At 37.2% G+C, this 14984-nt stretch overlaps 1 protein-coding gene and 1 long non-coding RNA gene across 5 annotated transcripts; one reads left to right on the forward strand and one right to left on the reverse strand.

Moving 5' to 3' along the window:
- Nucleotides 1–95: 95 nt before the first annotated feature.
- On the reverse strand, nt 96–10616 carry LOC6602547 (probable cation-transporting ATPase 13A3). Of its 2 annotated transcripts, none has more exons than XM_002027523.2 (8): nt 10155–10616; nt 5244–5532; nt 5080–5171; nt 4549–4910; nt 3452–3955; nt 3178–3378; nt 1202–3083; nt 96–1137 (listed from the first exon to the last, which is right to left on the reverse strand). In XM_002027523.2, exons 1-8 carry the CDS (start codon nt 10609–10611, stop codon nt 479–481), a joined length of 4446 nt encoding a protein of 1481 aa, XP_002027559.1. In that variant the 5' UTR covers nt 10612–10616; the 3' UTR covers nt 96–478. The 2 variants fall into 2 exon arrangements, with proteins under 2 accessions (XP_002027559.1, XP_026846803.1); XM_026991002.1 differs by lacking the exon at nt 10155–10616 and adding an exon at nt 5648–5887.
- Nucleotides 10617–12076: 1460 nt separating this feature from the next.
- Nucleotides 12077–14868, forward strand: LOC113566235. Of its 3 annotated transcripts, XR_003409006.1 has the most exons (6): nt 12077–12635; nt 12865–13015; nt 13115–13319; nt 13407–13456; nt 14396–14552; nt 14604–14868. It is a non-coding gene; the product is annotated as an uncharacterized LOC113566235 (long non-coding RNA). The 3 variants fall into 3 exon arrangements; XR_003409005.1 differs by having other exon boundaries at nt 13115–13456; XR_003409007.1 differs by having other exon boundaries at nt 13115–13456; nt 14646–14868.
- The last annotated feature ends 116 nt before the right edge of the window (nt 14869–14984 follow it).

Genomic DNA, 14984 nt, shown 5'->3' on the forward strand with positions numbered 1-14984 from the left:
TCTTCGAGATGTTTGTTAATACTGAGACAGATGACAAAATGAACTACGAAAAAACGATATATGAAGACCAGATTATACACAAATAAACTATGAAATAAATTCATAACGATTTTATTCAATCAATCGAAGCGTATCTAAATCCATTCAATCATCTATTGCTTATTATAAAACAAATAGAATTATCTGGTAATGTGCAATTTCCGGCCGAAATCAGAGGTAGTATATATTACACACTATATATATAGCATCGCCGTGCACACTTTCAAAACTTCGATTATAAGAACAAACTCTTCTTGTATGAAGATGATGATATGACAAAAAAGTAACTTAATTTCCAACTACGAACAAAACTATAATTAGTCACCTATATAATATATGTATTCCTATTTTAATTTTTGTATTCAAACACAAGTATTTACAAAGAGGGATGATTAACTATTCAGATTTGTACAATTTCTTATGCGAATGGACTTAAATGTTACTGTTCTACAGAAGGAGTAGATGGAGGTTGTTTTATATTATGTGCATTATTATCCGACGAATCAAAAAATCCTAGGAAGGTGTTGTGTTGCGTATCAAGACTTTGCTCAGCGCCCAAGCTAACATATGTAGGTTGTCCTCCTTCCCAATCAGTGGATTCGTGGGGCTCGTATACTTCAGTTATAGGTGGCCAGTTCTCATTTGCTGTAATATTATACTCCAGGCGCATGTGTTGTTGCTTAGACGTAGTCCAGCTTTGATCGCGCCGCACTTGATATTTTTTGAATACTAGGTATTCAACAAGAAAAGACTCCACAAACAAATGGACAACAAAAGCTGCAGCTCCGTAAATAAGCATTACATATCGAAAACTCATAACTGGTGGCACAATTAGCTGGAAAAAATTGGCTACCCATTCGCTAGGGTAAACAACTAAATAGACTATGATGCAACAGTTTAAAATAAATGTTAAGCACAGTGGCCAATTAGACCACAAGGGTTTCCGATAAGGAGCACCTTTCGAAAATACAAAAGCGAGTATAATATACTGAAAACTGGAAATTGCAAACATGGTGTAGTTCTCATAGCAACCTAGGTGATCCTCATCTGATGATTGAAACGGCTGAAACCAAGGCTGTTGCTGCAGCTGAAACCAACCTAGATCATCGGGGTGATATTTAAATATTATTTGAAGACTGAAGTAACAGTTTGTATTACTCACCAGCTACCTGAAACACAGTCACTACGACCAGATGCAATAAGAGGGACGCCAATGGCGTGGGAGATATCAGCGAACTAAGCGGGACCTGTTTTACTAGGTGGCCATCAAAAGCTTCAGTTTTACCAAAAAAAAAGGCAAATATTGATATCAAGCCTAGGTCAACATAAAGATATTGTTTGTCTGTTAGATTCGAGTCGATCGAGTACAGGATCATCACTGATATAAACTGTACCAGCGAATATGCTGCCATATATTTAAAAATGCCAAACGATGTGACCAATGCGGCGCGACCCTCCTTTATAACATTTGGCACAGCCGCAATCGTGGGATTACGCGAAGTGAATGGGGAGGCAATGGACGACTCTGTCTCACTTAACGAAATACCAGCATGTGCCACCTTCAGTGCACCGCAATCATTGGCACCATCGCCACACATGGCCACGCAGTAGTCTAATTTTTGAAGTTCCATAACCAATGCCTGCTTTTGCTCGGGCGACATACGGGCGTAAATAGCTCCACGCGTTAAAAGTATTCCCAGCTCCTCAGGAAACTGTTCCTTCACAATTTGCCACGTCTTACCATCCATTGCAAATATATAATGGCGCCGCCAATTATCGTCTTGTGCGAATTCCGTTCCAAGCTCCACGTCAACTTCTATAGCCTCGTTGTGAGTCCATGTGTCCACGGTCTTTACACTAGCCAAGCTATCACTGTTGGGAAAAATGCTTTCAGCATAACTAGTGTTTGACCCATTAGCTAACGAATTTGTAGACATCAACCGGTAAAGGCTTGGAGGACAATTGCCACTTAAGTTACTCTCTTGTTTTACAGTGTTTCCATTGCAGTTAGATTTCCATTGAGATGGGGCACAGTTCTTGCTTCCCAAGTCCAAAGTGTACTGAAGTTTGTATTGTCTATGTCGATAATGTTCGGACGTGCTTTTCGTATCACCTGGACTAGTATGACTACTGTGAGCATGCGTATTTGTAATCGCAGCCAAATCAACTGGATCGGCGTGCACCGTAATTACCGCCTGTGCAGGAGATACTATACCACAATCCCTTGCAACACTCGTCGCAGTTAAAATATTATCTCCAGTTACCATTATTGTCCTTATTTTGGCAGCGTTTAGTGCATGGATTACCGTTGTAGTATCGGGCTTGAGTCGATTCTCTAGGATAACAAAACCAAGAAACTCCAAATTAAGTTCAACTTCCTCGCGGGAAATGCGCTGAACTTTTGTATAATTAATCTTGGGGGCGAGGGCCTTGAATGCCAAGGCTATAATTCGGTAGCCCTTTTTGGCAAATGTCGACAACTGTTGGGAGTAGTTATCTGGTAGGCTCTGCGGTCTACACAGCTGTTGTAACATTTCCGGAGAGCCTTTACAGTATACATTAAATCCTTGTGCACTGAGACAACGAGTGATGACCGACATTCTCTGAAGACTTGAGGTAAATGGGAATTCTCGTACAATCCCATGATCAAAGCTTTTCTGGGTCTGCGACAGGCCAACATTAGCTAACAAATCATCTACTGATGACTGCCGTTGTAACCCAGTTTTAATATGTGACGAAGTATCGGAGGAAAAGTCTTTTGGTTGGCGCAGTATTGTTGGATAAATAAGGCCATATTTCTCATTATCCGGTATATCTTTAGAATCCTCTAGTATCCACCCCGTTGACTGGAACATTTTAAGATCCAGTGGGTCACCCATCATCGTACCATTCAGTACAGTAATAGAATGACATGTTGCCATGCCAAAAAGAAAGTGATCATATGGCAGACGATTCACGTTCTTCAAGGGTATTTGAAATTGGTTAGTGGACGACTTAGGGACCACCCCCCACATATCCAGCCCATCCTCCGTTAAGGTACCAGTCTGAAATTAGTAAAAGAAGTAAGAATAAGAAATAATTTTTTTCAGAACCAACTTCCTATGTAAGAATTACCCTAAATGGAATTAAATGGCAAACCTTATCAAAACAACAGCAATTTATGCTTCCTGCCACGTTAATAGACCGTGGAGAGATACAAAAGATGTCGTTAACCTTCAAACGCTTCTGGGCATAAAAGCGACCGACCGTCATTGCAGCTGGTAGGGCGGGAGGTACAACAATAGTAATTAGGTCCAGAGATTCAACTGCTATTTTTACCGGATCCGTTCCCCGTATTATCTGAAAATCATTTACACATGGTTAAAAATAATTAAATTATACAAGAATAATAAAAATTTGTATACTAATGTACCTTTGTTATTAGTGTGTAAATAAATCCAACACAAGCAATTAATGCCAAGAACTGGATAAATTTATATGAATCTTGTTCAAACTTATAGTCCACAGGTGGAGGATAAAGAATGGATCGTATTAGTTCTCCCTTTGCTGTTATGTTACCGGTGTTAATCACGAATGCCAATACTTTCTTAGATCCAATATATCGCGTTTGAATAACCTTTGTTCCGCAAAAGAGTATATGCCTGGCATGCTCTTTCTTATCAAAAATCATATCACGTTTCGGAGGTAACGGAGTTTTTGTTACCGGAACACTCTCGCCCGTTAGCATCGATTCATCTAGAATACAGTTGCCTGATAATAATACTGCATCACACTGCATTGTACATCCTGATGAAGGTATTTCAATTATATCACCCGGTACAAGAGTTTGTGTTGGAAACTCTTTGGAAACACCCTTAGAATCCAAAACGAAAGCATTCCCAGTGTTGTGCACCGTTTTTTGAAGTACATCTTGATTCTAGGAGACAGGAATTTTATAGTATTATGGAATTAAATAAGAAAAGAAAGCAACTCTTACAGATCGATCTTTTCTGTGTTGTATTTATGATATAGTAATCAGATTTGGTTTCTGATTTATTGATCATATATCTTTCACAACTGCTAGTAATTTCTATCTACACGGATATTCTGTCTCTCTATTAAGATCTCGTTTATATAACTGTATATGTATGTTAATAGGTTAATGGGTTCGGAGATGCTATTTAACAAAATATGACCATCATCAGAGAAGGTACTATGAACTACCCCGACTCTCGCAATGAAATTCTAATATTTGCAATGAAACTTTCATTAGCATCACTTGCACCAAAAATAAATACAGTATTTTTCGGTTTATAAAATTTGTTATTTTGTGAATTTAAAAAAAGCTTTTGATCAAGATTATTTATTCCCGGGTCGGTCAGTTGTGAGCACTATTTTATTACTTTAGATCTTCTGTTCTCATATCTCCATGTGTTTTTGCGAACAGACGGACATTATACATATACACTTTTGGTTTTACTTAAAAGACAATGTGAAAATTGTAAAAATGTAAGTAACCGGCTCACTTACCTTTTTCGTTTGCAAAATGGACATTGTTATTCCAAAGATAGACATTAAGAGAATAACACAAGCATAATAGTAGTAGTCGTAAGTAAACCACAGGACAACCGAGAATATTTGAAACACATAGAAGGGGTTGAGCACTTCCAGGAATAATAACGTTTTGACATCTCGCAATGGCACAGTTATCTCATTTTCGCCAAAAACTATGCGCCTGGATAGCTGCTCATACACCGTTAAGCCACGCTGCTGATGGTAGTATGAACAAGGAACATTAAGGTCGAGGCCATTCACTTTATTAAAGCAATTCAGTGTGCTGTCCCACGCATATACCAATTGCTTGCACCGGAATATCCGAATGGACGAACAATCTGGGTAAATAGAATTGGCAAACCTTTATTTAATATCCTCAGATATGAATTATAAATATTTAAAAGAAATATGTAAGTATGTTTATTAATTTTTGCATAAACTAATGCAAGTATGTATAATCTCTTATGATGCATTTTAAATGTATTAGTTGTCTACCATACCACATACTTTTGAACTGAGCTGATGTAAAATGCACTGAGATTTGCAAATTATTATCATCGACTTCACTACTTTTTGGATATCCCTTTAGCAATAAGGACCTGAAATTGAATAATATTTAATGAAGCATTATTACAGCATCGACAATCCCAATAAATGTGCCCTTAACTTACTTCAGTTGATTTGTATTTAAAACGCGAACGCTCTTCACATGATACAGCTTGTGCTTGCCTTGATAGTCCTCTACTATCAATACCTGATCTGCCTCATCTAGAGGGCACTGATGGCAGGTGGCGAACAAATACCAATGGCGCCACCAGTGTAACACGAGTCGCAGTAGACCTCCAGTTAGAACAATGCAGACCCAGCAAAGAATACTGCGCACATAACACCGTCGATATCCGGATATGTTCATCTGGTCTTCCTGGTCTTGATTTAATATACCATCGCATGGTTTAGGATCTAAGAAAAAAAAAACAAACATAGTCTTAAATGCTTGCTAAATTTTCAATGGTTTCCATTGCCACTAGTTATGACGTTATGTCGTTCACCTTATTTTCTTTGTTATATTCCATACCTCTTAACACGTTGCAGTTCATCGTCAGTTTCGCCAACAATGTGCCCGTGACAACCACAAAAACAGAATAGTTCGAAGCCTATTTCAGCGTCTGCGATAATCCATAGCCCTGAACTGTTGTGATTGAGTTTCGTGAATCATAACATCCAGATATTCGAATTAAGCGACTTCTACAGATTCATCAAGGTGTACATACATAAAACTACACTAGGTTATGTATGCATATACGTATGCACATATGTATATACACACATACATATGTAGTACGTATAAGAAACCTCGTGGTCCAGGCTTCTGAAAGGTCTTTCGGAAAATTCTTTTAAAGCGTATACGTATGTTCATTCGCACGTAAATGTGACAAGGTCCCATAAAACAGCAGACTTCATATTTTAAAATTGTATATTTGTATGTACAATAAAGATCGTTGTCTTAACACCGGAATGCAAATGCAAATTTAACACCAAATTGACCCAAATAATAAAGAAGCAAATTTTACGTTGTGTTTGGTCAAACAGGTAAAGCTACTCGAAGGGACGGATCAACACAGTGAGATATTACGGTACCACGGTTAGCTATTAGCTTCGGGAGTTAAAGGCGACACGCGTAATCGAAAAGCTAACAGCCAATATGTAGATAAAAGCAATATGATAAGAAGCACGATCGTCTCGGTTGCTATTGTTTATTTGCCAAGAGAGTACGAGTCCGCCTGGCTTGCGGGCTTTCTAGATTCGTTTATTTGTTTATAGAGCTTTAATTATACATATGCATGTATGTATGTACATACATATATGAATATGTAGGTTTTCACAGCCGTACGAACATTTTCTTGATACTCCTCAATAGCTTTGAAAGTGAGACGGCGCATTTATGAGCAAGTTGTGTGCCAAACATAAAACAATAAACCCCCACCGATGTCCAAAGTGTGTGCATTTAAGGTTTTTATTTTAAAGATCGCAAAATGTACAATCATAGGTATTATAGGTCGTCACGATTCGAAATTATCTTTTGCCTCGATTCTCTTATTCCTGACTGGTAATTACTGCCGAAAAATTATTATTATTTGATCATGCATATTCACCGACACCACAACGGGCAACAGCAAGTGTCAATAAATACACAAGTACTATATATGTATGTATACGTATGTATACATACGTACATATGTACATTGATTAGAATTTGTGTATGACATACTTTTTGTACAACTATACCAGCATACCGATGTACGTATGTATATGGTGTGTAAATACATATACACTAACATATGTAAGTATGCAGAAATCTCTGAGCCGCGGCAGTACTCAGACGGTATATGTATATGTGATTTATGAAATTTTCATCAAATAATATTTTATACATACATACATATGTGCTTAATTAACGTAAGCGCCGGAATTGCTTTCGCAGCCCATGAGTGCAGCATGCTTTTTCTCTCTCTGTCATTTGGTGTCTTTGTTCACAAAAGCGACGAATTAATTTGTTGTTTAATGCGTGTAGAGATCCCCCACGATCTCTCTTTTAATTTTCTTACATTTCTCTTTAGTAATGGGAGAACATAGTTGGTTCTAATGTTAATTCTTGCTCTTTGTTTATCCTCTTTCCACCTAATGACCTATTTGATTATAATTAAAGAACATTTTATCTGTTTTCTTTGTTTTTATGGCGCTTCATTTAGCTCTCTCACGCGTCTCAATACAATACCAGCCGTTATATGCAGCCTTGGAACCTTGCATAGTTTTTTCTGGCTAAATCCGATTTGATGCAGATGTAGAAATCGGGAAGAAATACTCATTCTCTATTATTTTCGGTTTTCTCGTTTCTTCGAAATTGTTGTCACCAGAGACTTGCACCCAGTATGGAAGTCTGCACACAAAATTAGCTTGATCGTCAAACAAGACGAGTGGAAGACGGACGGAAGGACAGACATGCTGACATATTTTTATACCCGATACTCAAAATGAGTATTGGGGTATATTAGATTTGTGGTGATAATGGATGTGTGTAACGTCCAGAAGGAATCGTTTCCGACCCCATAAAGTATATATTCTTGATCAGCATCAATAGCCGAGTCCATTGAGCCCTGTCTGTCTGTCCGTCTGTCCGTCCGTCCGGCTGTCCGTCCCTATCAGCGCCTAGTGCTCAAAGACTATAAGAGCTAGAGCAACGACATTTTATATCCGGACTTCTGTGATATGTCACTGTTACGAGAATATTTCAAAACTTTGCCCCGCCCACTTTCGCCCATACAAAGGACGAAAATCTTTGGCGTCCACAATATTGAAGATAGGAGAAAACTAAAAACGCACAATCATAGAGAATGATGGTATCTATGAGATTGCTGAATCTGGATTAGATCGAAACATATTTATAGCCAAGCGGAACAAATTAATTTGCAGTGGCTACGCAGCGCCCGACGACACGCACACGCTCAATGTCGCTCAATGTGGCCATACTGACTATGTATCGGGTATAAATGTAGAGTTGCGGTCGCCGCAGCAACTCACAACGTTCCCCCTCGTTTTTAATAAAATGAGAAAACAATTATTTTGTATTTTTGAAAAACAAAAAATATGAAGTGATGATTATACTATATTATCAAAAGCTTTCTGACGGAGAGAACCTTCCGTGTAGTCCAGGATGGTGCAGCTTCTTTGACGAAGACCATCAAGGTAGGAGTACCGCAAGGCAGCATGCTTGTACCGACATGCCAAATCCCTCTACGGTCCGAAGGCAAACAGGGCAGACCCTTAAGGTGGCAACATTTGCTGACGACACAGCAGAACTCTCGAGGGCTAGCTGTGTCTATGCCACAGACAATCTACAACAATGCCTCAAGCTGTTTGAAAACTGGGCCTGCCGATGGAACATCTGCACTGAAGAAGGGGCTCTAGCCCTGGTGTCTTCCTGCTTGGGAACATACCTCGGAGTTACACTGGATAGAAGCTTAACTTTCGACAGTCGCATCCGTAGCGTGAGGACAAGTTGTTGGATAAGGCCCAGTAAATGTTCTGACTACTTAAACAAATCAACAAGCTTAGTTTGAAAAACAATTCATGATCTACAAAGCCATACTACCTGGAAGTACGGCATTCAGGTGTATGGGATTGCCGGCAAGACTAACCTTGCGAGGATCATGACAGTCCAGAGTGAATTTCTGAGTAGGATCTCTGGAGCTGAGTGGTATATCCGTAACCGGGATATTGCCAAGGGCTTTAACGTACCACTCGTTGGTGATGTTATCAACAATCAAGCGAAGAGCCATATTTGTAAGCTTAGACGCCACCCTAATATACTGGCGAGGCGTCTTGCGAGAACCAGATACCGGCGTATACACTCAGTTGACCTGCCCAACAGAATAATCTAAGAAAAGTTCTACCCCAGAAATCCTGTGCAGATAATTGAACCAAATATTATCCGCATCCGAATTCTTCGACACGCATTCTTGATGACACATTTTTTTTGTTATATTCATTTTAATTTTTTTAAATCATTGTAATTTTTCCTGTATATGTTGCTCTAGCAGTAACAGCAAACAACATAATTTGTATCAGTGATATTATTTTATAATAAAAAATACAAAATAAAATCATAATAAAAAATAATATATATATATAATTTTAAAGAACCAAATCTAGAGTGCGTGTGGGAGAGACAGAAAACGAGTCTGAGCGTGTCCTCAGGCGCTGCTTAGCCACTGCAAATTTATTTGTTCATTTTGGTTATAAAAGTTATCCGATCTAATCCAGATTCGGCAATGTGGTAGATATGGTCATTCTCTATAATTGTAGGTTTTTAATTTTCTCGTATCTTCAAAGTTGTGGATGCCACAGATTTTCGCCCTTTGTGGGGGCGGAAGGGGGCGTGGCGAAGTTTTCAAATACACTTGCAACAGTGACATATCACAGAAGTCTGGATACAAAATGTCGTTGCTCTAGCTCTTATAGTCTTTGAGCACTAGACGCTCATAGGGATGGACAGACAGACATGACTCAATCGACTCGGCTATTGATGCGGATCAAGAATATATATACTTTATGGGGTCGGAAACGCTTACTTCCGGGCGTTACACACATTTAATTTCCCCACAAATCGAATATACCCTTATACTCATTTTGAGTAAACGCTTGTGTATTTTTAAATCAAAGTTAACGAAATGCCAATTTATTAAATAGGTCAACTATCAAACAATTTTATGAATAAATTCTAGACAGAATTATATGGAAATATTTTGTTTACTGACTTTCAATGTTTTTGGCATGGTGGCATACATATTATGCTAATTTGGTTCTTTTAGTGAATCAAAATTGAATCTTTGATTTTTTTTTTACCCAGATTTGTATTCTATAAATAGATACAAACTCACAGTGACTACAGTTACAGGATCGGATTAACAATTTAGACCAGTATTGAAATAATACTTATATGTATATAAAATTATAAACAAAAAAGGCAACAGTACTTTTTCTTCTTAAAGACATGTGTAACATGCGCATATCGGTGTACATACCATCTACAAGTCGATGAGAGTCCTTCATATCAAATTCCTCAACCCCCGGATCAAAGGGAGGTTCGTTTTTTGTATCGCAAGTGAGCACTTTCTGATCTCGATCGGGCTGACTTCGTTGAAGGACGGAAAATAGCTTTGATGGCGTGTTAAGGCAGCTATGAACTACGGTATTGTTATTATCAACGGTATTTATTCTATCGGCATGTCCATGTCCTCTTTGTTCCCTTCTCTCAGGCTGCAAGAATGCTGCTTCCACATCTTGCGGTTGTGTGGGTGAATGCCACCAATTGAGCTTTAAGCGATTGTTTTTGGTAGCAATTCGTGAAAAGGGATAGTATTCCTCTGTATCCAAGTCTTTCTCTCTTGAGTTTACAATAGCGTTTGATAAAGATTGCAACTGCAACGTCTCTGGACGAGAGGCTGCGATGTCTGCGCCTTCACTTTGACAAACAGACATGTTCTAAGCGAGGAAAGAACTCAGAAAATCAGAACATCATTAACAATGCGCCGATATTATATGTTCATATGTTTGGGTTTTTATTTATTACGTAGGGAGCCGAATAGACCATTCCTGTAGATTCTGTGGAAATATTCGTGGCTGTAATGTCAGCTACGAAACTCTTGTGTTTCACAAACAATCACTACGATGCAACAAGACGAAATCGTTGAGAATCTGACTGCGGGCATTTTCGTTTGTCTGCTAACTTAAACTGGCCACTGGAAAAGGAAAGAATAGACGTAGATGTTGGATCGCCAATTACTTAGGTCTGAAAACTTGAATCGCGATTTCTTGCGATATCTTTGTCAGATAGCCAACTGAATATGTTATCTACGTGAACATGTGAGCTTAGATGGATGGGTATACGCTGCTAGGCTGCTACCCCAAATCCTCTTTAATCATCCAAAGTTTGAGATGGCGCTGGACCGATACTCGTACACTCCTCCGCTTCCCACACGCTTCTCAAAGAAGAACTGCTTTACGTAATCCTTCTGCAAAATGTCTAAGTTTATCCTTGTCCCACTGGGCAGGATGCTGACGCCAATCCACCAAAAAACCGACTTTGACACCGCTGACAGTCCGTAGCACCGTTTGAGCAGCTTTCTCTTTAGTACCCAATTTTTCTCCTGCTGCTTCTTTGTGTCACCTTTAACTGAATTCATTACGATATCAAAATCCCAGGGATAAACGTATTGTGTTGACTGTCCCAAGTAGGTGAGAGTGCCAAATATCGAAATCAAGGCTAGTGTCGTCTAGACTTTGGTGCACTATTTTAAACAAATTTTCCACAGTTTTGACATGTAGAAAAAAGGATTTGGTTAGCTTTTATAAATGATTTTGAAAGCTCAATAGTGTTCACATGCCACTTTGGGAAAATAAGTTCTTTGCGGTCCGTTTTTTGGGCGACGGTAGAGGCTGCTTCAGGTTCAACAGATAACAGACAATCGAATATACAGTTTAAACTCATTTCTCGTCGAACAGCGTTCAATGGCATATTCATAACGCCGCATGCAAAAGCATGCCTATGTGAGTGTAAATCTAGAACGACTCCAAATTGTGTCAACGGATCTGTAAAGAAAAAAAATTAATTTTTTGTTTACTCTAATTTAGATTAATTCCATTCCTGACTTAGAATCAATACTTATACAGCTATGTTCCGGATATCGCAAATTTTTGTGTTTGAACTTGAAAAATTCATACGAATAAAAATTTAATAGTGTTTCATTCCCAAAATATTTAAGGAACAGACAACTCTGTAACCCATGCCAACTATTAATATCGATCAATGGGAATTCGAAATTTGTTGTTTTGGTTTATTTATTTGATTCACGCAAAAATTTTTGTTTAGAAATATATGTATTAAATATTTAAAGATATACGAAAATAAATCTGAAAATTTAAAAAAAAAACTTAAAACATCAGCACATTTTTTTTAATTTTTTCCCTCATAAAATTGGTTCTATATTCCATTTTGTCCGCGTTCTCGTGTGATATGACAAACGTCAGCACAGTAGGCTGTGTGTCACAGGAACCGGTTTGGCTTGGCTTTTCAAAACACGAAATTATTATTCGGGTCGACTCAAATACGAAACAATATAAAAAATTCTTAAAATTGTTTGGAATTGATTTGGAAATACAGCCAATGAAAATGCAGAAGAACAACAAATTTCCCTTGAAGAGCGCCGCGTTGGCGCTTCAACATTAGATGAAGTTGCCATCGTGATGTTGGTGAAAACATAGAAAGACGTGATATTGTGATTGCACGTCGCGATGTTGGGCAATTGCAAAAAATATCTGAAACACATCGTTTATATAACACGTTGCTATACTCGCTCATGTTTTGGCAAGGAGAAGATGGATATCATTTTAATATCAAAATAATAAATCCATTGAGTGGTGAAGAAACTACAAAGAAAATTAGTTCGATGAATTATTACGCACAACGTTTGATGATTCGGCAGAAGAGGAAAAAAGGTCTATAGGTAAAATTTAAGTCTCTTGCAATTTTTTATTTGTTTTGAATTGGTTCTTCTAATAATGATATAACATTATCAAGTCACAAGGAATTAAATTTGATGCATGTGCCAGATCCGAATATTAGTGCTTTTGGCTTGCCAAGTGATTTAAACGATCTAAATTGTTTTTTCTCAGTATTCGTCTACAAATTAAAATAAAATAAAATGTTTTCATACGCATTTTTTATTCCACCAGCAAGTTGATTGAAATTTTTGAACAAATTGAACATTTCCATAATGGCAATGAAAACCGAATTAATTTACTGAAAACCAGGATTAATAAATGTTCTAAAGTAACAAACGTCACGTCTTCATGAGAAAAAAACACCGTAATTGTCGTCATCTATGTATGTATATCGTAAAATGCAAGTGCAGTTTACAATGTAATCGTTGTTCATATGGCTTGACGCCTGATAACTTACTCGATTTTTTTTACACAATACCAGACCTGGTGGATATTGATTTGGAATCGGATTCAACTGCTACTGCAGATTCATCTTACCGACCTGAGACATCAGACATGGATTTTGATGAAGTTTTTTTATTTAGAATACGAAAAGGTTTGATACCTCCAATTATGCTATGATGTGCGGCAGATTTGGTGTGTTAGACAGAGTTGCTGCTTGTTCCGCTACGGCACTTATTAAAGATGTAGGTTTCAAAGACAACTCTAATTTATATGTAAATAAATGGATGTTGATTTCTGATCAACATAAATGGACTGCTCGATCTTCATAGCCAATGGTTACAAAATCGGATGACTATATAATACCTACTTTACTGCGAAGGTAGGAAAACTATTACTAAATATAATCACAGTTTGCAAATGCAAATGCTATGTATCCAGTGTTAATCTAAAAACAGTTATACTTACATATTGCAGTACATACACTTAAAAATATTTATATATGTATGTATATATATATACATATATGCTACTAAAATTTATAGGGAGCATTATTCTTCATATGTATCTACATGTACATATATATGTATGTATGTGAATATGAATCATGCAGGAAAAATCAATCTTATTTATTGCTAATGTTAATGGTCAAAATACATCGGGAACATTTCTGTTAACATACATTTATGTATGTATACATATGTATGTATATCACTGTAGTTGCGCTAATATACTCAGATGGTACATAGATTCTGACATATTCTTTTGCGTACAAATATTGCTGATAATTTAAATTTAAGTCGATAAAAAATTTACAGATTTTGCGGTCAGAACTATATTAAACGTAAAATATTTTCACTTTTAATTATCTTCATTATTTTAAGATTATGATGCCTTTTTACTTGCACGCGGTTCTGATTATAATAAATACATGATAGGTAATAGGGTTGCTGTTTGAAACCCTATAGGTCGTTGCCACCTGGTATATTGTCCAGTCTGGCATCATCTTTGTGATAATAATTTTTGTTATTTTTGGGAATCGCTCCTCGCTATAATGGACATTTAAATCTAAAATTTGACTTTTAACTTTAACACTAATTGGTGGTCCCACCAGGTCGACGGCCACTAAAAGGAGCGTTGCCACTAATAGAAATGTGGAATTTTCGCGGGAATTTTGAAATTTTGCTAATTTTACGCCTACATTTTCTGATGGCACGCACGCTTGTGTGATTTTTATTTAAAACTACCAATCACACTTAAATCATGCTAATAATATATGTATAATAATACCATACTTCTGTTTATTGCCCACCTCGTTCAGAGCTGCAGCGATGAACTCTTTCGCTTGTCACCATTGCGAAAACCACACAACGAGCTTTCGTTTGAAAGCTTGAGAAGTAAAAGTTACGCGATACCCTACATTAGTCAGGTATCTGGGTTTGAAACTTAGTTAGTTAGTTCCTTTGGAATTTTGGCAGGTAAGTACTTAAACATACATTTTATATAAATTATATTTGTATTTATTTTAGTGCGCTACAACCGATTCCTCACTAAAATGTATATCAAATAAGATTTTATGAATTCCAGTCATTTCGACTGAGTCGGAGAGGATGTTCAGCAAGGCTGGCTTAATAGCAAGCGAGAGAAGAGCATCACTAAAACCTAAAAATGTGGAGATGCTGACGTTCCTAAATAGGAACATATGGATCGCCAAATAAATGAGCCAAATTTAAACGTGAACTTGGGATCTCCAAAAAAACCTTATTTTTAAGTTACTTATGAAGTGTACTTTACTTGAAGTAATATATTTTTTTTTTATATTTAATTTTTATATATTATTTCTTTGTTTTAAATAATTAACGAAAGCTGTCAGATGAATTTTTTTATTAATTTAATTTAATGGAGAGAAG

The sequence above is a fragment of the Drosophila persimilis genome, unplaced genomic scaffold, assembly GCF_003286085.1.
Source record: "Drosophila persimilis strain 14011-0111.01,24,50 unplaced genomic scaffold, DperRS2 tig00000652-arrow-arrow-pilon, whole genome shotgun sequence".
NCBI classification, from domain to species: domain Eukaryota; kingdom Metazoa; phylum Arthropoda; class Insecta; order Diptera; family Drosophilidae; genus Drosophila; species Drosophila persimilis.